The following is a 21,160-nucleotide window of genomic DNA, read 5'->3' as shown; positions in this document are numbered from 1 at the left end:
TCTTTATACCAGTTTGGTATAAATGTTTATTTTCCCCACTGCCAGAATTTGGTTTACCCACAGTTGTGTGTACCACTAAACCTTAAAGAATTGCCGTTCTTTCCATTTTCCTCTAGGGGGCAGAGATTAAAAACTAAGCTATTTTATTCCTATAGTCTCCAAAAACTTGTTTTTGGAAGCAGCTAAAGAGGAACCAGTGGTAGCCTTAAAAACAGAGCAGGAGTTGTGTGAGAGCCAACAGTGTGCCATCACAGATTGAGATATTCCAGCACAAATACTTGTAGAATCTTGTTGAGGTTGTCAGTGGTTGGCTTGTCAAGATTTTCTTCATTGTCTTCCATGGTGTGCCACACTCTAGGGAAAGGAGCTGGGATCAGGTGTAGGATTGGAACCCCTGGAGGGAAGAGAACAAAGATGATGATTCTGGAGATTACTGGACTTCTGGGCATGTACTTTACTTGGTTATATAAACACAATAGCACTGTGGTGTTACATTCTAGTCCAGTGATATTTCTTTAGTGAGTATTAGATCAGAAATAATTCCAGAGCTTACTGGTAAGAGGGTAAAGAAATTAGAAATGCAACCATATAAAAAATAACTTTTAAAAAATGATTTCCACCTTTCAAGCCCTACAGAAAATGCAATAATATCACATCATTAGTTATGTTGAACATGTTTATATTTTAATGTTAATGCAGGTATGTATAAGGGCCTGCCTTATATCCCTTCTGCCATTGCCCCAAGTTCTCATCTTTCAGACTCTGCTGCCAAAAGTATAATGTATAAAAAGTTGTCATACCTCTTCTTAAAAATGGAACGTGGTCATCCTCTACTGGATGTCTTCGTAAGTCAGGCCGGAAATAGGCCCTTTCAGGAGAGTAATTGTTTAGCAAACCCAAAGCAACGAGGTTTTGTTCTGCAGGTTTTTTTAAAAATAAAATAAAAAAAGTTTAAACAGTGTATGGCAATATTTTGTTAAAAAAGCCAAGACCCTAAATTTGAAATGTTCTAAACATTTTGACCATCCTTTCCTAACCCAAGGTCCCCAGACGCTAGCTAGAAATGATGGGGGTGTAATCTAACAACAAGTGGGGCTCGAAGGATAGGGAAGACTAACTTTGATTCACAAATGAATAATACACACCCCACACACAATTTCCACAGCACAATGGCCTTGTGAATAATGCAGCCTGTGTCTTGTGGGGAATTATCAGCCAAACAATGCTACTAACACGAGTTTGACCAAACTGCGGGAAGCAGTGGAAGGCAGGAGTGCCTGGCGTGCTCTGGTCCATGGGGTCACAAAGAGTCGGACACGACTAAACAACAAAGCAGCCAAACAAATGCATATTCTTGCTAGTTAGCATGAGAAGGCGCTAATACCACAGAGCTGTATTGTTGATAGGCAGACCATAGAAATACAAGTGGTAGAGAGCACTCTGTGTGATGTCATTTCCCCTCATTTTCCTGGAGAGGAAGGGACATAAAATACTTCCTGTTCCTCTTTTCCTTTGACCAGTGTTGGATGCAGACATGTCTCCACTTGCTCCAGCTCCAGGCACATTCCTGAAGCTGCTTATATTGTAAATATTTTGCCTGCATAGATTTGCGGCTGCCTTTGTTGTGATCCAATGCATAATTATAAAGTAAGTAAATATTATTTTTAAACTTACTTTACCAGTTGTTGCCTGATTCTTAAGCAGGTTAAAAGGGGGAAAGCCAACTTACTTCATAGTTGGATTTGCTCAAAACAAGGTTTTATAGCCTAATTCCTATTAATTTTGCTGCCAAGGGTAGGATTTTGAAACTCTGTTCAACCCAGATGTGTGGGAGGAATAAATTGCAATGAATATAACCTCTCCTATCTATTAAAACCCATCCCCACATGTACTACCTGTGGCCCTCCAGATGTTGGTGGACTCTCAACCCACATCCTTGACCACTGCCCACAGGGGCTAGTGCTAAAGGGACTTGTAGGCCAATGATGCCCCATCCCTGATTTATGACATCTCAGGTTGAAAAAAAATCAGTTTGGGCTTCTCATATGAAGTACAGTCATCCCTTGGTTTTTGAACAGCTTAGTTCTTGAACGTTTTGGCTCCCAAACTTCACAAACCTGGAAGTGAGTGTTCCGGTTTGCGAACTATTTTTGGAAGCCGAACATCCGACGCGGCTTCCGATTGGCTACAAGTGCTTCCTGTAGCCAATCAGAAGCCGTGCTTTGGTTTCAGAACGTTTTGGAAGTTGAATGGACTTCCGGAACGGATTCCATTCAACTTCCAAGGTACAACTGTACTGCTAACTGCTGGCCGACTAGCATCCCATGCTAGCAAACTCACTATTTGGGTAATATCAGCATAGATTTTTATCTTACAGAGTTGGGTCTGGAAGCTTAAGAAAGAAAGGAAGAACTTGGCTATTGTCTCAGATGTTTATGAAATATGAACTCTGCTGTGAATCAGCTGTAGGCGGTTGTTTATTGTTTCAGCTGCTTTGTTTTTTTAATGAATTAATTCATTGATTTTAAATGATTTGATCCTGTGAGGCTTATGAATATTTTAATAAAGAAAATGTGAGATGGGTTACAATATGATATGTGAGTACAATAGTCAGAAATTATTCTTCTTATTAGGATTCCACCCCAAGGCAAAAACAATTGCCATATGCAGAGCTGTAAAATTTGGAGAGTAATTTACAGCCAGAATTTAACTCCTACACACATGAAGCTAGAAGAGCTTAGAGTTCCTGTTATGGCAACCATTGTTTTTTAAGTCATTATGTTTTGCATAATCTGATCTTACCGATCGCTTCAAGTCTCCCCAGCCACCGGGCTGTGTTCAGAAAGTAAAGGGGGAATGTTGGGTTCCGAGCACCGATTAAATCCAGTAGCACAAAAAGATCCTATGAGAAATCAATAAAGAAATAGGCCTTTTAAATGTCACTCACAGAACCCTATGAAATATGTTGTACTGTACTGACTGGCCCAAATCAGGGAGTGTTGACAGACCCACAGTTTATCCACACATACCTTTCGTGTTTCCAGACCCAACCCACACTTTAAAGCTTTTTTTTTTCTCCAGAGTTTTCCCCACAAAAAACCCCCACTCTTTACAGCAGAATTGGAGCAAATGGCAATCTGTGGAAAACCCAAATTGCCATTTGTTGCACTTAGAGCTGGTTTTCGTGGGGGGTTTTCTAAGTTCTGGGGCAAAAAAAGATTAGTGCTCAGACAAAGAGCTTTAAAATATGGGCCTATGCCTGGAAAAAGCGAGGCAATTAAGCCCCCAGAGACATTTTGTGACACAGCCATTCACATGGTTGAACATTCACTATGGACAGTGGCTCATACACGGCCCAATGGCTACATACTGCTATTTGAAACATGGAGATGATTTCTTCCACAATTCCAGTGAGAGAGTAAGTTACATGCCAAATTGCCTCCCTTTTAAAAATCTACAAGACCTCGGAGTGCTTAATTTTGGCTGGATTATGCCCAAGATGTCATTCAAAAAAAAGAAAGAAAATAAAATGCTCTGCACCCCATAGCTATACCCATCAAAAGATTGTAAAGCACTTTTCTGCTTCCATATACCCCATATCCTTCACCAAGCAGAGGCTTTTTCTGGTCCTGCTTCAAAACATTTCAGACAGTTGCACCAATGAGAAAAGAGAAATATGAGAAATGTTGTGTGAACACACACACACACACAACATTTCTCAGATTTGTTGTCTAGATCAGTTACTCTAGCGCATGCACCTCACCCCACTTCCTTCTCCATCCATAAAGATCTCACTTACAATGCCCTGAATCTGAGTTGTATGCGCAGCGCCTGGAGGGTGTGGAGTCGATGCCATTTTTTGGGCCAAGTGCCGAGAGCCATATAAAGAATCTGAAGGGGACCATCGGACGAAAGCTTCTTCGCCGTCAAAGAAAATGAGCTGCAGGGAGAGATCTGACTTGCCATTTGTGACGGCCTTCTGTGGGATGAAGGACGGAGGACAAAATGCAAGGTCAGTTGCCATGCTGTGGTTCATGGTTAATGCAGAAACAACCGCAGAAAAGAACAAAATACCTTCAGACAATGAAGCTGCGTGTCCAAGGAACGTGCCAATTCTAGCATCATAGCACAGGGCACCGCTGAGTCGGTGGCTCCGACAAACACTTTGCCGTCCAACTGTGGTGGGAAGTATTTTGAATCGTAATGGCAAGCAAGCACCAAGTGGCGCTTGGCAAGGGGATTGAGGGTGCTGATGATGTTTGAAAAGGTGCGGTATCCGTAAGGAGTATGGCTCTGAAACGTGTCTTCTTCAACTACCCAGCCAGCCTGTAGTCCTTGAAGACGATGCTTGATATGCTGAAATGTATACAGCCACAAGTCAAAGGAGGCAAACATTTCTTATTTTCAAGCAAAGTTGTATTAAAAAAAACTGCCTAGAAAGGTGTGTCATTATCTACTGATTCAACACTGAAAGGTTAAAGGTAAAGGAGCCCTGGATGGTTAAGTCCAATCAAAGGCGACTATGGGATTGTGGCGCTCATCTTGCTTTGAGGCCGAGGGAGCCGGCGTTTGTCCACAGACAGCTTTCCGAGTCATGTGGCCAGCAGGACCACTTCTGATGCAACAGAACACTGTGACGGAAGCCAGAGCGCACAGAAACGCTGTTTACCTTCCTGCCACAGTGGTACCTATGTATCTACTTGCACTGGTGTACTTTCGAACTGCTACATTGGCAGAAGGTGGGAATGAGCAACGGGAGCTCACTCCGTCGCGGGGATTTGAACCGCTGACCTTCCAATCAGCAAGCCCAAGAGACTAAGTAGTTTAAACCACAGCATCACCCGCATTGTTAGCCGTATGCAGAGTAGAACTGTGGAAATCAAGGGACTTAAGTCTGGAAGGCCAGATTCAACTAAGCTGAAGTTCACAAATCTGCTCTGGAGGATCAAGAGAGCATCTAGAACACAGTGGGAGGGGAGGGGGATGCTCTTGCCCAGCAAGCAGAAATCGGAAGAGCACAACGTTAAATTTGTCCCATGGATGCCAATGTGCCTACTCTGACCGTGCCACCCTACCCATTATTGGGAGTAGAGGGGGTAAGTTGTTCTAAATTGTTTTTAACATTTTGTTTTGATTGTTGTAACTCACCCTGGGACCTTGGGGTGAAGGGTGGGTAATGAACTGGAATTGAATTGAATTGTAATAGTTTGGGCCAGTTAAAGTCCAGAAGATTAAAGGTTGTTCAGTGGAGGCAGCCAGAGATAAACCTTGGTTTCCACTTGGTGTTAGCGGTGAAGTTAAGATGACGGAGCAGTTGGCTTGCTTGCCTCCCTTTCCTCTCCTAATGCTGGCTACAGCCTGTGCTGTCACCGAAGGCAATCAGGTTTGGGACCCTAGCTGCTGTCAGTTAATGACATTTAATTGCCCCTCATTGATGTTTCCTTAGCAACGTGTCTCATCTGCTTTAGAAATGGTCCCTGCGGCACATTTCATGTTATTGGAATAAAGGTTTAACAGGGCCTCTTATATAACACTTCGATACGTATGCATAAGAATCATGCTGTACAAATGACGGGAGATGTGACTAAAGGATAGCTCTTGATTCACTTCCATGAAATCAAGCCAATGAACAGGAAATCCTGGATTCAGTGCTTATGAGAAGCAATAATTAAATAAGATGGACCAGCAGTAATGAAAACATGATGCTCAGTGGATCCCTCTGTGCATTATGAGGAAGGAAGCCCCAGTAAATTACATTTAAGCCCAAGGTCTGGAGAAGCTGATGCACTGCCATCTGTAAAACTAAGCGGGTGAAGACCTCAACAGTTTTTGGGTGGGAAGTCAATAACCTTAGAGATTACTGAAGGAGCAACAGAATACTAATGAAACAAAAAAGCAGGAAAATGCACACAAGAATTCAGGACAATCGTTCACCTGTCCTGTGGTGGAGACTGATATCACACACACACACACACACACGGAGAGAAGGAGAGAGAGAGAGAGAGAGAATGAATGAGAATGAATATTGTCCACTCCAAGCAGATAGTGCTAACCTGCTATTTGACATTGGAAATTTATACCTAAAGGAGACATTCTGATAAACCCAATTTCCATTCAATTGCATAATTTAATAGTCTTTCTAGGAAGTTTTTACTCTGATATTGTTCTTCTCCCCTAGCAATACAGATTCTTGTCTGTACATGCCCGATGACTGCTGTGCCAGAGATGTCACTGTTTTCTCTTTGTTTGGGCTCTCTGCCAGTAAATCTCCAAGGAAACTACAGCACTAAATGCAATAGATACTCTTTGAAACTGGCTACCCACCTCCCCCTCATCAACTGCAGATCATTAAACTCACCTGTCTTCAGGTTGCAACTGCAACAAGATGGCTCGCAGCTGCTTGAGGGCCTTTCCAAAGGATAAATGCTCAGCTGTTACACATTCTGTGTTCACTTTGTGCAACTTCCCTCAAAGTTCTACTTCCACTGAAAATATTTTTGATATTTCCAATATGCAGCGTAGCTATTTGATTGCAACTGAGGAATACAATTCTTCCTCCAGCTAGCAAAGCTATGCCATCTGGTCCATTATATGGGAATGTGATAATATATTACTGGTGCTAGATCAGATATATTTATTATTATAACTATTATTTATTATATTTATATTCCACCCTTTATCAAAAGATCTTAGGGCAGTTCACAAGATAAAAGCACAAATAAGTAATGAAAACAAAAACAACAAAGCAATACAATAGTTGGAAGTGGCTTCTTGCTATGGTCAGGTAAAGGTAAAGGACCCCTGACAGTTAAGTCCAGTCATGAACGACTCTGGGGTTGCGGTGCTCATCTTGCTTTACTGGCTGAAGGAGCCGACATTTGTCTGCAGACAGTTTTCCCAGGTCATGTGGCCAGCATGACTGAGCCGCTTCTGGCGGATAAAAAGCAGTGCACGGAAACGCCGTTTACCTTCCCGCCAGAGCTATTTAACTATTTATCTACTTGCACTTTGACGTGCTTTTGAATTGCTAGGTTGGCAGGAGCTGGGACCAAACAATGGGAGCTCAGCCCATCGTGGGGAATCAAACTGCCAACCTTCCGATTGGCAAGCCCTAGGCTCAGTGTTTTAGACCACAGTGCCACCCGCGTCCCTTCTTGCTATGGAGGCTATGTTCTGTTTCTACTGCCAAAGGCAGTATGCCTCTGCATCCCAGTTGCTAGAAATCACAAGTGGGGAGTGTGCTGTTACCCTCTTGTGAGCTTCCCACGGACATCTGCTTGGCCACTGTGAGAACAGGATGTTGGGCAGCTGGGCTATTGGCCTGTATCTGCAGGACTCTTGTGTTCTACAGAGTTGGGAGGGCCAAGCCACTGCTGTGAATGCAGAGATTCTTATGGCAAAATGTGACCTATAATCTATCAGGTTGTTATAACAGACCATCGTGTGAGTAATTTACCGAGAACCAGTGCGAACCAGCGTACTTAGAACTGGTGGACAGAGGTATCCTGGAAACAGAAAGGGAAGGATTATTGCAGACGACACCAGTGTGAACTGCACGTTCAGCTTGTCAGACTCACCTGACGCACAGCATAACTGCCGGGTGATCCTGGATATCGCTCAATCAGTATCGGGTGCAAATCATTTTGCCACATTCGGTTGATATCTGTGTGAGCAGCAACTTGTTGGGTGCTAGTTGCATTTAAAATGGTTGGACGGTGGGAGTACTGAGGAAGGAATTGGAGGCGAGATTATTTTAACGTAATAAATAATCATAATGAATGACTGGATGAATTTTGCTATAGTGTTATGTATATGACAGTAGTGTAGGAAGTATGATTTAAAAATACACATTAGCAGTTTTCTGTTAAAATAATCATCCAAAGTGTCAAACAATGGAAGTATGTATAAACATGCATCCCCCCCCCCAAAAAAAGAGACAAAACATAGAAACATATCAGCACAATAGTTGCTGCATATAACTGGTGGGATTCAGACTTTGCTCCGAACAATAGACAAGCAGGTTGGGGACCCTCTAGAACAGGTATCCCTCAAGGGCCAATGACAGAGGCCCAAATCCTGAAATGTTCTGTGATTGGACATCATGTATCGAATCAGAACACAGGAGCTCAGAATCCTTAGTCCAGCTCAGGCAAACACAGACCACTGAATACATAACAACAGTAATAGATAAAAAACACTTATTGAAGATTGCTAGCCCATCTGTTTTGGTGCTTGGTTCTTTTCAGGTGACTGATACAACAATCTTAAAGAATAAACTCTCATAATAAAGATCTTATTGGTTATCTGTTACTTGCACAGACATCCATTTCAGATTTTTCCATGCCACTGTGCCAGCAGTCATAACTAGCAGCCTGGGGCTGACTTCAAGAAGCTGGAGTATGTGTAGTAACTTCCTAATTCATCTGAAAGCAAAGTGGAACCTCAACATTAAGGGAAAGTCATGGGATAGAAAGGGTGGTGGGACTATATAGCATATGGGGACTGTCAAGAAGGGTGGTAAAAAATAAAAGAAAGGCAAGGCTATGCAGATGAGCATAGCTGAGGTAAATAAGCACGCACATATGTACATTTGTGTTTTGAAAGTGTGGACACATCATTGTGTGTACGGATAAAAGTTGGGATGTGTATATGATGTGTATTCCTGTAATTACCATGTCTTTGCTCCTGCCTGTTACAAAGGTCAGCTTTCTAGGTAGTGTAGCCATCTGGGGATATCTGGTGGGTCTACGTTTTTGAAGTTATGTACAAATGCCTCATATTCAGATTAGTATTATGACTAAGTAGGCTCCGAATGCCACATGTGCCAAATTTAGGGCCTGCCTCATGAGGAAGTAAATATACATTTCCACAAGAGGTGCGAGATTAAAGGGGTGCAGGCGCTTTTCCAGAGTATGTGTTTACAGTACTTGGGAAATGAGACATACCAGAGACTGTGGTGTCTTTATGATATATGGTTTATTTACACATATCTACAACCTGATGGAGAGGTTCAAAGCATTACACTTCAAGAGGGTCCTGCCGCTCCCCTTGCTGCAACCTCCAGTTAAAACTGACAGCCCATATTGTGCTCTGACCCCTCCTCTCCAGCTTGCTATGTTTAACAGACTGAGACCTTTCCCCCTCAATCACACCACAGCCAAGTGAAATCATAAAACTTCCTCCTAACAAAAACTCTGTCATTGTCTTCTGACTAAGGATCTCAGAGCTCAGGGAAGGGCTCCACCCATTTATTGACTGGCACAGAGTCTTTGCTTCGCTGATAGCTTTCTTAATAGCTCTGCATCTTCCTTTTGGCCTCTTTTAATGGTCCATCTTCCTGTTTAGCCTGTATTTTAACATGATAAATCTAGCAGCTGGTAGCCCATTTTAAGACTCCAAGCATTGATTAAATTCTAACACTTACTAAATCCAGAAATTATGGGTACCTTGCACCCACAAACTCTGGCACCCAAACTCAAAACAGTATAATATAATTTGAGAGGTATGAAAATATGCAAATAGTTTGGGAGAGAAGTCTCGAAGCTAAACAGAGAGGGTCTTTGTGAATTTTAATCTTCTTCTTTTCTTAATTTTTAGCATGCTCAGTTTACTGTGATTCTTAAATTATAGCTTTCTTGAAGTATGAATAGTGGAAAGCATTATGCATCTTAGCCAACAGGGCTCTTTGAACCACAGTGAGATTAGAATGATGTTAGCGGGGAGAAATGAGCACCGTTAGCATGAAAATCAATAAAACACACATACGACGGCAATCTTCCTGGCAGGACCAAACAAACATTTACTGTAGCCAGTGACTGCCATTATAAGACAAAATACAGTAATGCTGTGATCATGCTAATGCAGAAGAATACGTTTTCTTTGGAAGCACAAGAGATAAATGGAGAAATGGAATTGCTAGGTCTGATCACTGATTAAAGGAATTATAGTTTTGAAAAGTTGTAAGATGTCTCTCCTCCCTATTATTTCATGTTGTAAGCTGAGCTGGGTCTCCTTTTGAGTAGAAGGGCAGGGGGGTGTATATGTACATCCTCCCCCCCCCAAAAAAAATAATAATTAAGGAAATAAATGATTCACATTGTGATATGCATGACTTTCTTTACAGGTTTATTTAAAAAACAAACAAAAAAGAGCATTAATAGAAAACATAATGCACTTCCAGACGATTACCATTTTGGAGCGGGAATCAATCACATACAGTTATAATTGCTTGGGAAGTTTTCTGCAATAAATGCAGTACCAGTGTGGTGTAGTGGTTAAGAGTGGTAGTCTCATAATCTGGGGAACCGGGTTCGCGTCTCCGCTCCTCCACATGCAGCTGCTGGGTGACCATGGGCCAGTCACACTTCTCTGAAGTCTCTCAGCCCCACTCACCCCACAGAGTGTTTGTTGTGGGGGAGGAAGGAAAAGGAGAATGTTAGCCACTTTGAGACTCCTGAAGGGGAGTGAAAGGCGGGATATCAAATCCAAACTCTTCTTCTTCTTCTACCCTCAAATATCAGACTTTTTGTGATAAGGAAAGCGATGGGAAGACACACTGGAAAGTGTTCAACATTGTCTAGCCTCCTCACAAACAAATTAGGATGAGTGCCCAATATACCGGTAATCTGAAAGCCCCCAAAGAACCAGGCTGTGATATATAGCCTGGGTTCTCTGACCACCCATGCAAGGGCTGTTGTGTGAAAATACTGGGTGTGGATCCAGTGCAACAGCTGTGCAAATGGAAGTGTATTATGCAGCAGGAAATATAGAAGTTACAGCAATCTGTGGTACGACGTGTTTCAAATGTGCTTCAAAGATATAGTGTGTATGCAGCTGCAGAAAGGGAAAAGGAGGTAGCACTGGATTTTGAGCTGACACATGGGTGACAGGCAGTAAGTTAAAACAACGGCAGCAACTGAAATGCCATGTTTACTTGCCCTTAAGTGGATAAATTCTGCCGTTATTTTTCTGCCTACTTTGGCATAAATCCTGGACTGCATCTGTGGCCCCATTGTATGTGCTTTAACATCATATGCACACAGACAGAGCCATTATTTTATAAGACACTTTGATGTCAGGAAATCATATGTTCTCTTAAAATGGAAGATCAGAAGCAGCAGAAAACTAGACAGTGCTTAATGTTGGCCAAATTATCACAGACTTCAGAACAAAGATATTACAAAAGTACAGCATTAGGAACTCTCTTGTGAACAGGGGGCGGGGGAATCCATATTTAGGCTTGGAATATGATCTTGTAATAAGGAACTTACAGATGCTACCTTGCTTGCCATAGCCTGAAATCTGGGATGGGGAACCTATGGTCCTCCAGACTACAATTTTCCTTGGTTATGCTGGGTGGAGCTGATGTAGGTTGGGGTCCAACAGTATTTGGGGAACCACAGGTTCTCCATCACTGCCCTAGTTTACATCAAACCTGGGACAAAAGCAGCAAGGGAAGGAGTAAATAATTGCTTGTCCTTAAAAACATAAGGCTTAAAGACGCATCAGGGCTTTCTGTGACACACTAGTATTAAGCGTATCGTCTACTGCGGTTAAAAATAACCCACATTTCCCCATTGCCTTCAAAAGGAATTGAATTGAACCCAGGAGGCCTGGTATCTCAGGGTCTAAGGGACTAATTTGCATTTACTTTATGCCAGCATAAGAGCGCTAACCAGGCAGTAAACATGTAGCATTATTGAATGTAATGCAATGCATTATTAATACAGTAGGATAGCACATAAGTTAGCATTTATAGGCAAGTTTGCATGAAGTTTCAAAACATGCTTCCTGAACTTATGCTATTTGGCCAGACAGAGACCCTCCCCAAAACACAATGCAGGGCATGTTGATTGTTCAGCTTTGCACTTGCATCGGTGGCTGAGCCAAACCTTCTACAACCACAACCACACTTAACAGCAGCACACTGTCTTATGAGAGGCTTGTCCAGTTCGGTTCAGAATGGTTATCATAGGGGAAAAGAAGTGTGTGTTGTTAAATAAGGTTGAAATCTGATGTGCCTTGGAGTAGCGGGGCACACCTGACACCCTACTGCCCTCTCATTTTGTTTATTGTAGGGTTTGTCTTGTTGGTAGGGGAGGGCTGCCTGTCTTTTGGAGGGGGTGTCCTGCTTTCTTCGGTCTGTTTATTTTGGGGTGAGTAGCTGCTGATTTGCAGAGAGGGGTTCTGAACATGCCCAGTTTTTTATTCAGTGAAATGGGTATTTTGTGGTGCCCATAACCATTTCTTTAGATTTGAAAATGTTTCTCTGGGGCCAAGAAAGTTGGAGGCCCCTGATATACTCACTTACTTTGGAGAAAGCTTACTTAAACTCAGTAGGAGAAAGCTTAATTAAACTCAATATATAGGATTGTCCCTTAAGTGTTTGTCTCCATCAACAAGCACCTTGATATATATAAAATGGTAATCAGATCCATATATGGTTATAACCATATAACCTAATTTTATAGCTCCAATCTAGTTACAAAGTTAGCCACCATTTTAGTTTCTGAGCAGATTTGGAGAAGCTTAATTTGAGATTCCTGAGGTACCAGCATATACCAAGTGTGTGCTCTAAGGTTACCTCAAAATACAGTGCACCATTCTGGTTTAGGATTAAGTCCAGTTGAACTCATTGGGACTTCTGAGTGTATGCAGAATTTGACTGTTGTACGTGCATTGTAGGTTGTATTCTAGGGTGCATTGTAGTTGTAGTTTGTCCTTTTACTTAGTGCATTTGTACCCTGCTTTTCTTCCATCATGGAACTCCACACACACACACACACACGCCTGCCATCCAGGCACCAATCAGACCCAGAACTGCTTTTGAAAGCCTGGCATATCATGTGCCTTCAGACCATGCCCTCTTTTGATTCACTGTGATTCACTCTTAGCCTGTATCTAGAGTGCATTTGCTTGTCTTTCCTTCCTGGTTTTTTGGGGTGCTCTGCATTGTGTCAAGATGATTGGGCTGTGTGGGTGGCATTTACTTGTACACCACCCTGCCAGATCGCCTATTTTTGACATACACAATCGCCCTACTATATCATCTGCCTTAAGGCCCTTCTGAGAAATCCACATATAGAAACATACACAATTATATAATAAGTGGAAATATAAAAGACATAATAACTGCTGGAACACCACAGAGAGTTCATTCCTCCCACACATCCATATTATCATCTTAAAGGCTCACCTTGGCACCAGTGATTTGCCAGTAAGGATAGAGAAATCTGATGCCTGATAAACTATTTTAAATCCTGCAAAGCCATGGTGACTGAGAGGCCTATGACCTTTGCCCACACCAAATCCCTTCATCCCTGTCATTCCCTCCCTCCACATGCTACACGTAACCCTCCCCACAGAAGCAAAATTACAAAAAGCCACCAGAGAGAGAGAGACCCCCGACATACCTTTTCCTGGGTCCAGTCCACTCGTCCACTCACGAGCTGAGGGAAAGAGGCCAGAGCCAGGGAGAGTGTCCAGGCCAGGCATAAGGATGCTGCAGCCTGGCTGCCTTTGCCTCCCCCAGCCATGCCTCTTCGGAAACGGCTTCTCCTGTTTATGTGGCAACACCCGAGGCTGCCAGTTCTCTCGCTGAGAAGGATCTCTCTGCGCAGACAAGAAGCAGCTTCGAAGTACTAGGCTGGAGGAGGAGGGAAAGGGAGCGGAGCTGGAAGAGCAAGGCAGCCTTTCAGCTGGGAGAGCAGGCATGAGATGTGCGCGGCTGCATGTGATTCACCCGGCAGCCTCTACCTTTGCATCTGCTCTCGTTAATTAGGCACCTTTTCTGCTTCTTAACATGCTTCCTGCCTGCCTGCCCTACAGAAAATGGAGAGGGATGTTTATTCACACATCCAATCAATCCAGCTTCGCCTATCATTTCCTCAGGGAAGTGAATTCTGTCCCTGGCACCACGTCAGCAGCATCAGGAGGAGGACATATGACTAATTCCTCAGACTTGGGCAGCAGCCACAGCAGGATGGTCTCTCCCCTCCCTCATTTCCTCTCCTCTTCCCCCAGAGATACAGGGAGTGTATCAGTGCTATGATATGGAGGAGGGTGGGTTATTTTTTTACAACTAAATACATAACGAGGTGCACTTTGTGATTCCCACCCCCCCCAAAAAAAACCAAGATCCCCATGAAATAGTATGGAATCAAACCACATTGTTTATTTCTGTTGAAAGAGAGTCATTTCAGTGCGTTCAGCCCCAAGCGCCAGCATAAATTCACAGGGTGTCGTGTTTTTTTAAAAGCCACTTATTTTAATCTCCTACAGAAAGCTTAAGAGCCTAACTATTAGGTCCTTTCAAAATAAATTGCACTATTGTTGTTAATCTTCTGTATGAGCCTTGTTAATACATCAGTCTAAGGCTGCAATTCTGTGCATCCTTATCTCGGAGTAGGCCCCACTGAATATACTGTTATGCATTTGTGGGGTGCCTGGACTCCCCTTCTAATTCCTGGGTGCCAGACACTGGATTTAGCATGTTAACACACAAGTCAGGAGCCAGCCTGGTAATGGCCTGTTAAATATGATGGGGGGACAAAAGGAGTAGTTCGAGAGGGCAAAGGGGAGGGGCCCCTCCCTCAGCTCAGAATTAGTTAGAAAGACAAGTAGTTTTACAGTTGGAAGAAGAGCAGTTGTTTTAGGATTGCAGTTGACGATGATGTGGGCTGGAGGGGAAATAGTTGCAGTCTGTTAAACACGGCAAGCTGAGCAGAGGGCCATGGATGATTCCTGCTGGCACCCAAGACTGTGGCCATGGGGGAAGCAAGAACCTCTTGGAATGTTAATGCTATGAACCCTTTCATGGTAGGCTCAGGTTGTATACATGTGTGAATAAACAATGTATCATAAAGACACCACAGTCTCCGCTGTGCCTCATTTCTAAAAGGAAACATGAACCTGGGGTAAGCACCTGGGATCCCTGGAATGTCACACCAATTGGGGTGGCATGTAAGCAAGTAAGCATACATAGGATTGCATTGTAAGTCTTTGCAAAAAGATGGGTTTGCATTTGGGTCTCTGGTATTCCTTAAACACCATCTCCAACTCCTTGAAAGATTCCATCAACAGTGTCTCCGAAAATTTTTCCATATCACTTGGGAAGACAGGCGAACTAATATCAGTGTACTGGAAGAAGCAAAGATCACCAGTGTTGAAGCAATAATTCTTCAACAACAACTTCGTTGGACTGGTCATGTTGTGCGGATGCAACTACTCTATTCCGGACTTAAAAATGGAAAGCATAATGCTGGTGGTCAACAAAAGAGGTTTAAAGACTGTCTCAGGGCAAATTTAAAAAAATGTAGTATAAACACAGACAACTGGGAAACACTGGCCTGCGAACGCTCCAGATGGAGAACAGCCTTTACCAAAGGTGTCATGGGCTTTGAAGACACTCGAACTCAGGACACAAGGGCGAAACATGCTAAGAGGAAGGTACGCTTGGCAAATCCACACCATGATCAACTCCTGCCCGGAAACCAATGTCTCCACTGTGGAAGGACGTGTGGATCCAGAACTGGCCTCCACAGTCACTTACGGACTCACTGTTAAAACCGTATTTATGGAAGACAGTCTTACTCGGCTACGAGTGATCGCCAAAGAAGAAGAAGATTCCTTCCTTCCTTCCATCCTGTGAGCCACAGATCCAGGGTAGCACATCTGCTTTTTGTGCAGAAGGTCCTTGGTTCTCTCCTTAGCATCTTCAGGTGGGGTGGAAGTTACCCTTGCATGAAAACATGGGGTGTCACTGATACTTGGTGTTAATACTGAGCTGGATGCTCTTACTTGGAATAAAACAGATTCCTAGGTTCCAATTATTTGGCAAACAAAGCTGGTAAGATGGTCCTGGTTGTGAAATGGTGGGCACATGGCTAAGAGGAAAGTTTTGTCTCATGTCATGTCACACAAGCTTCCCACTCTTTCCCCTACTGCAGGCCAGTTGGTCCCTTGGCAGTTCGCTTACCCTTTTAAATGCAAATTCTGTATAATCTTTTGCAGGAGGAAGGTCCAGAAATTAATCAGGGGCCACACATAATAAGACGTCTGACAGATGAACTAGCAACAGGTGAAGATTTTCCCACAATTGTATTTCCATGCTGGAAAAAGCTCTGACTGAAAGATTTCTGACTGCTGCCCCTGCTCTGCTTTTCTCCAATGCCACCTCTAAATCATGCCAAAAACAGAAGTCACATGAATTGAAAAGCAGTTATTCAAAGCCTTATACATCTCCAGCAGCAATCCCTCTTGCTGTTCTGGCTTCTGGGATAGCTGCGCAGCCTGCATTCGCTCCATAAGACGCACACACATTTCCCCTTACTTTTTAGGAGGGAAAAAGTGAGTCTTATAGAGCAAAAAATACGGTACATCCCAACTATTGGGGTTCAGCAATTAATCTCTGCTATGAATGTCACCTCCTTTTGAAGCTGTGAATGCCACCTCCTTTTGAAGCTAAATTGTCTCCCAACAATTTACAGAACATTCTGTCACAACCCCATGTTTACTGCTTGAGATCCACCCATTCCAAGTGCTTGCCTCAATTAGACAGCCTATTATGTCTTCCTTTAACAGTAGGCTTTTCACCTCCAAGTCTGATGGAGTATACTTGGGTTGCTGTTATTCTCCCTGCTTTGAAGATAATGCTGTTTACATTTTTTTCTTTGGGTTTTGGTTTCTATGGCAGTGTTCTCTGCTTTCAACCAGCTTTATCAAGTCAGGCAAAGCTCCTGCTTACCAACAGATTACTTGTACTTCCTTAGAATGGGAAAAAAGAATGTGTGGTTCTTAATACATTGTTGGACTTCAACTGCCATCAGCCCCAACCAGCATGGTTAATGGTCAGGGCTCATGGGATTTGGAGTCCAACCATGTTTGGAGATCCACAGGCTTCCTATCCTAACTGTACAATCCTTTAAAGTCAATGGAAGTCTGACATGGAACTTGACCCATTCAGCTGTTGCTGCCAGACATAAAGTCCCACCTAAAGACATTTAACTTTATCTATAAATTACCTAGCAATCAATGGGCTGCAGAGGACTCATTCTATGCGTAGGGAAAGGTAGAACTAAGCAGCTTAAGCATCCCCTGGAGCAGCTCTTTGAGACCGGGATCTGAAAAGCAATTACAGAGTAGGAAGATTTCTTTTAATGCATCACCCTAGCATAGATTATAACTAAATTGCTGCACATGCAATCTAGCATTCCTGTAAACAAGCTACAGATTATTCCATCACATCTAGTAGCTGGTGTGGGAATTGGATGCTTTCCTTCTAGGCTGATAATTCCACTTAAAGTGGGAGAATTAGGCAATCACAAAGAAGGGAGGGCCCATAACTAGGCTGCAGCTAAACTGCCTGTTGTTTGTTCAGTTGTTCTGATTCAACATCCTGTTGTGGATTTGGCTGTTTTGATCCCCTTGAATGCATGTCAATGACCCAACAAAAGAACATACGAGTTTCTTAAGGACTGTGGATGTTTTATTGAATGGGTGATTCACCTGCCGGAGTGGAGTCTGAGATCAGTGTTGCCTGTAACCTACCTAAGTAATTAATTTAAACACTCAGCTGAGTGGATACTTTAGTTGGTTAGAGGGTGGTGCTAACACCAAGGTTGCAGGTTTGATCCCCGTAAGGGACAGCTGCATATTCCTGCATTGCAGAGGGTTGGACTAGGTGATCCTTGGGGTCCCTTCCAACTTTATGATTCTATGACCTGTCTCAAACAGGGTCGTCCACCCATGAGGCAAGGTGAGGCAACTGCCTTGGAGGGCAGGATCCACAGGGTCAGCAGATCTGGCCTCCAAGGAATGAAACACCAGCTTCAACCGCTGCAGCCCAGTCATTGGACATCAGATCTGCCTCCTCCTCAGTAGCCCTCCCCAGTGCAGCCTCTATAGTGGCCTCTTGACAAATGGGAGATGCTGCTGGTCCCCTCCCATCCTTATGTAGATTTTTATCCCTTCCTTGTTCCTGATGTAGATCTTCACCCACCCCTTCTTCCCTGGTGGGGAGCAGGCATTTTGTGGTTCACCTCAGGTGCCGAAATACCTTGGGCTGGCCTGGTATCAAATAACAAGAAGTCTGGGCTTTACTTTTTATCCTCCCTGTAAAATGGTTTATTCTTATTTTCAGGGCTTTATGGGACAATGTAAAGGCATTGTATTCAAGGACTGGACAGTGCTCCCATGATGAATGTGCGTATATGCATTCTGCATTGCCCTCTGGCCCTGCAACTAGATGTGATGTGGAAGATCCTGTTACCGGGGTTACATGCAGTTTTTAAATATGAATAATAGCTGCAGGCACTTCAACTTTGACTGAGACCAGAGTGCTGGGGAAGAGAGTTAGCTAATTCTCACTGCATTGTTTTCACTCACTTCACTCATTGACTGAAAACACAGAAAAGGGACTTGGAGCAGCCAGACTAGTTTACTTCACATAAATTGAGGCGGCAGCAACGGCTCACAGTTTGGTTTCTTAATTTTTTTTCTTCCTAATGAAAAAATGAAAAATAAATGTCTGGGTCCAGTAAACCTGTACCCTTTCTAATCTTCTCTCAGAGGCTCTGGAGCCAAGTCAAATGTCTGACACAACATCTTATTCAATCTTGTGGGATTGGTTTCAGTTGAGGTGGCATTCACTACCGCAATTGTAACTTCTGTTAGCCACCTATACATAAACCACAAATAGCGTTCAATGACATTACAACCCACATACAAAGGTCGCTGCCAGGCATACGTATAAGAGACACTCTTAATAGTCAAATCACTAATAGACTCATTCCCCACCTCCACTGGACCATCCAAACTGGATACTAATACCAAATATATTTAAACCCCACCCATCTGGCTGGGTTTCCCATCTGGCTGGCAAAATATAAAAAAATAATAAAATGTCAGGCATTAAAAACTTCCCTAAACAAGGCTGCCTTCAGATGTTTTTTAAAAGTTGTGTAATTCTTTATCTCCCTGACATCTGGTGGGAGGGCGTTCCACTGCTGAGAAGGCCCTCTGCCTGGTTCCTTGTAACTTTACTTCTTGTAGTGAGGGAACTGCCAGATGACTCTCAGAAGTGGACCTCAGTGTCCGGGCTGAAAGATGAGGGCGGAGACACTCCTTCAGGTATACTGTGCCAAAGCCATTTAGGGCTTTAGCGGTCAGTACCAACACTTTGAATTGTGCTTGGAAACGTACTGGGAGCCAGTGAAGATCCTTTAGGACTAGTATATTGTCTCAGTGGCCACTCCCAATCACCAGTCTAGCTGCCACGTTTTGGACTAATTGTAGTTTCCAAGTCATCTTTAAAGGCGCATTGCAGTAATCCAAGCGGGATATAACCAGAGCATGTACCACTCTGATGAGACAGTCTGAGGGCAGCTAGGGTCTCAGCCTGCATACCAGATGGAGCAGGTAGACACAGAATTAACCTGTGCCTCCATGGACAGCTGTGAGTCCAAAATGACTCCCAGGCTTCGCACCTGGTCCTTCAGGGGCACAATTACCCCATTCAGGGGTAACTTTTTTAAGAAGCGGTTTAATAACCACCTCGTTCAGTGGGTCTCGGAAGGCTCCCTTCCAGAGGTAAGCATTCATCACCCTGCAGAGCCCATCATCCAGCCCTTTCCGGCTCACTTTCATGAGCCAGGGTAGGCAAGGATCAAGAAGACAAGTGACCTATTTCACTCGTTTAAGCAGCCTGCCCACATCCTTGGAGGTAACAGATTGGAATAGATCCCACACAATTTGACTAGACAGGACTCTAGCACTCTCCTACCCTGGCCCTGCTCCCACAGTGGAGTCTACCTCTTTCTGAATCTGAGCAAAATCATTGCAGGATATCTTGGCGTCCTCGCCAGGCCCTGATGGCAACAGTGGTTCGGTTAAATTGTGAACCACCTGAAAGAGTCTCCTGAAGGTATTTTCTGCAGATGCAATAGAGGCGTCGAAAAAGCTCCTCTTCACAATCTCTATTGCCACTTGGTAGGCTCGACGTTGATCTCTAACCCGTGTTTGATCTAATTCAAAATGAGTTTTCTGCAACCGGCGCTCTAGCCGTCTCAGGGAGTGTTTCATCACCCTCAGCTCCAGGGAGAACCATGGGGCCATCCAGACTCCATGTCATTGGAGAGGAGCCAGACACTTGATAGCCCTGGTTAACTCCACATTCCAGTGTGTCACCAGGGAGGCCATCAACATGGGATAAAATATCCCCTACCACTCTCTGGAAACCACTTGGAGCCATTAAGTGGTGGGGGTGGACCATCCAAATCGGCCCCACCTCCCTGCGGAGGGGAAGGGTTGCGGAGAAGTCTAGTTGCACCAGGAAGTGATCTGACCATGGCACTTCTTTTGTTTCACTTTTACTTACTGTCAAATCACCCACGTCCAAAGAGGTGAACACCAGGTCTAAGGCATGTTCACAGCTTATTCAGGGACAGCCCCATGGAGGCCATGCTTTCCACGAAGTCCTGAGTGGCCCTTGTAAGGTTGTGTCATGTTAACATCCCCTAGGACAACCAAACTAGGTGTCTCCAGAAGAACATCTGCCATGACCTGAAGCAGCTCGGGCAGGGAATCCTTGGAGCAGCAGGGAGGTCAGTACACCAAAAGGAATCCTGTACTGCCCCTGTTGCCCAGCTTCCAGAACATGCACTCAGAAAACCGGGTCTTCCCAATAGGACGCCTGGTGCAAACGAATGACTTCCTAAAAATCACTGCAACCCTCTCTCTCCACCCACATGTCCTGGCTTCCTGTGCATAAGAGAAACCTGGTGGACAAACAGTGGCAATAACAGGCCCATCTGCTTCATCCAACCAAGTCTCTGTTACATATGCCAGGTCAATTCCACCATCCATGATCAAGTCATGGATGGCGGTGGTCTTGTGAATCATTGACCTGGCATTACACAGCAGCACCTTAAGGACATGTGGGTCACCCTTGTTGATTCCAGTATCCTTCTGGTCAGGACCAGGCCTGGAGGCAGGGAGAGACCTCAAACAGTGACTAAACTTGCCTCCTCGGTAATGACATGGTCTGGTCCTAGCATAACTCCTCCTATCCGTGATCAGCAAGATTGGGTGTCCCAGTGCATCCCCCCTAGTGGAACCTGCCCCAGCCATTCTGCTGGCTAGGCCCCACTCCCGGGGCAGCCCT

General features: G+C 44.0%; 1 protein-coding gene across 1 annotated transcript; it reads right to left on the bottom strand.

Annotated features, from left to right (window-relative positions):
* Window positions 1-4: 4 nt before the first annotated feature.
* QPCT (glutaminyl-peptide cyclotransferase) lies at window positions 5-13,895 on the bottom strand. The gene is made up of 7 exons (XM_081905420.1): window positions 13,413-13,895; window positions 7,578-7,724; window positions 4,075-4,356; window positions 3,800-3,979; window positions 2,803-2,902; window positions 801-917; window positions 5-394 (listed from the first exon to the last, which is right to left on the bottom strand). Exons 1-7 carry the CDS (start codon window positions 13,533-13,535, stop codon window positions 249-251), a joined length of 1,095 nt encoding a protein of 364 aa, XP_081761546.1. The 5' UTR covers window positions 13,536-13,895; the 3' UTR covers window positions 5-248.
* Window positions 13,896-21,160: the final 7,265 nt, after the last annotated feature.

This window comes from Podarcis melisellensis (genome assembly GCF_964234715.1).
Source record: "Podarcis melisellensis genome assembly, chromosome: 3".
Taxonomy (NCBI): domain Eukaryota; kingdom Metazoa; phylum Chordata; class Lepidosauria; order Squamata; family Lacertidae; genus Podarcis; species Podarcis melisellensis.
Note: the sequence above shows the minus strand (reverse complement) of the source record. Positions and strands in the feature narration are given on the sequence as shown.

Bases quoted from the DNA above. Each gene is read 5' to 3' on its own strand.
- QPCT (XM_081905420.1), bottom strand. From the start codon at position 13,535: ATGGCTGGGGGAGGCAAAGGCAGCCAGGCTGCAGCATCCTTATGCCTG. The intron at 2,903-3,799 runs GTAAGTGAGATC...GATTTCTCATAG, and splicing joins CAACTCAGATTCAGGGCATT to GATCTTTTTGTGCTACTGGA. The intron at 395-800 runs GTATGACAACTT...TCTTCCCTCCAG, and splicing joins CGTTCCATTTTTAAGAAGAG to GGGTTCCAATCCTACACCTG.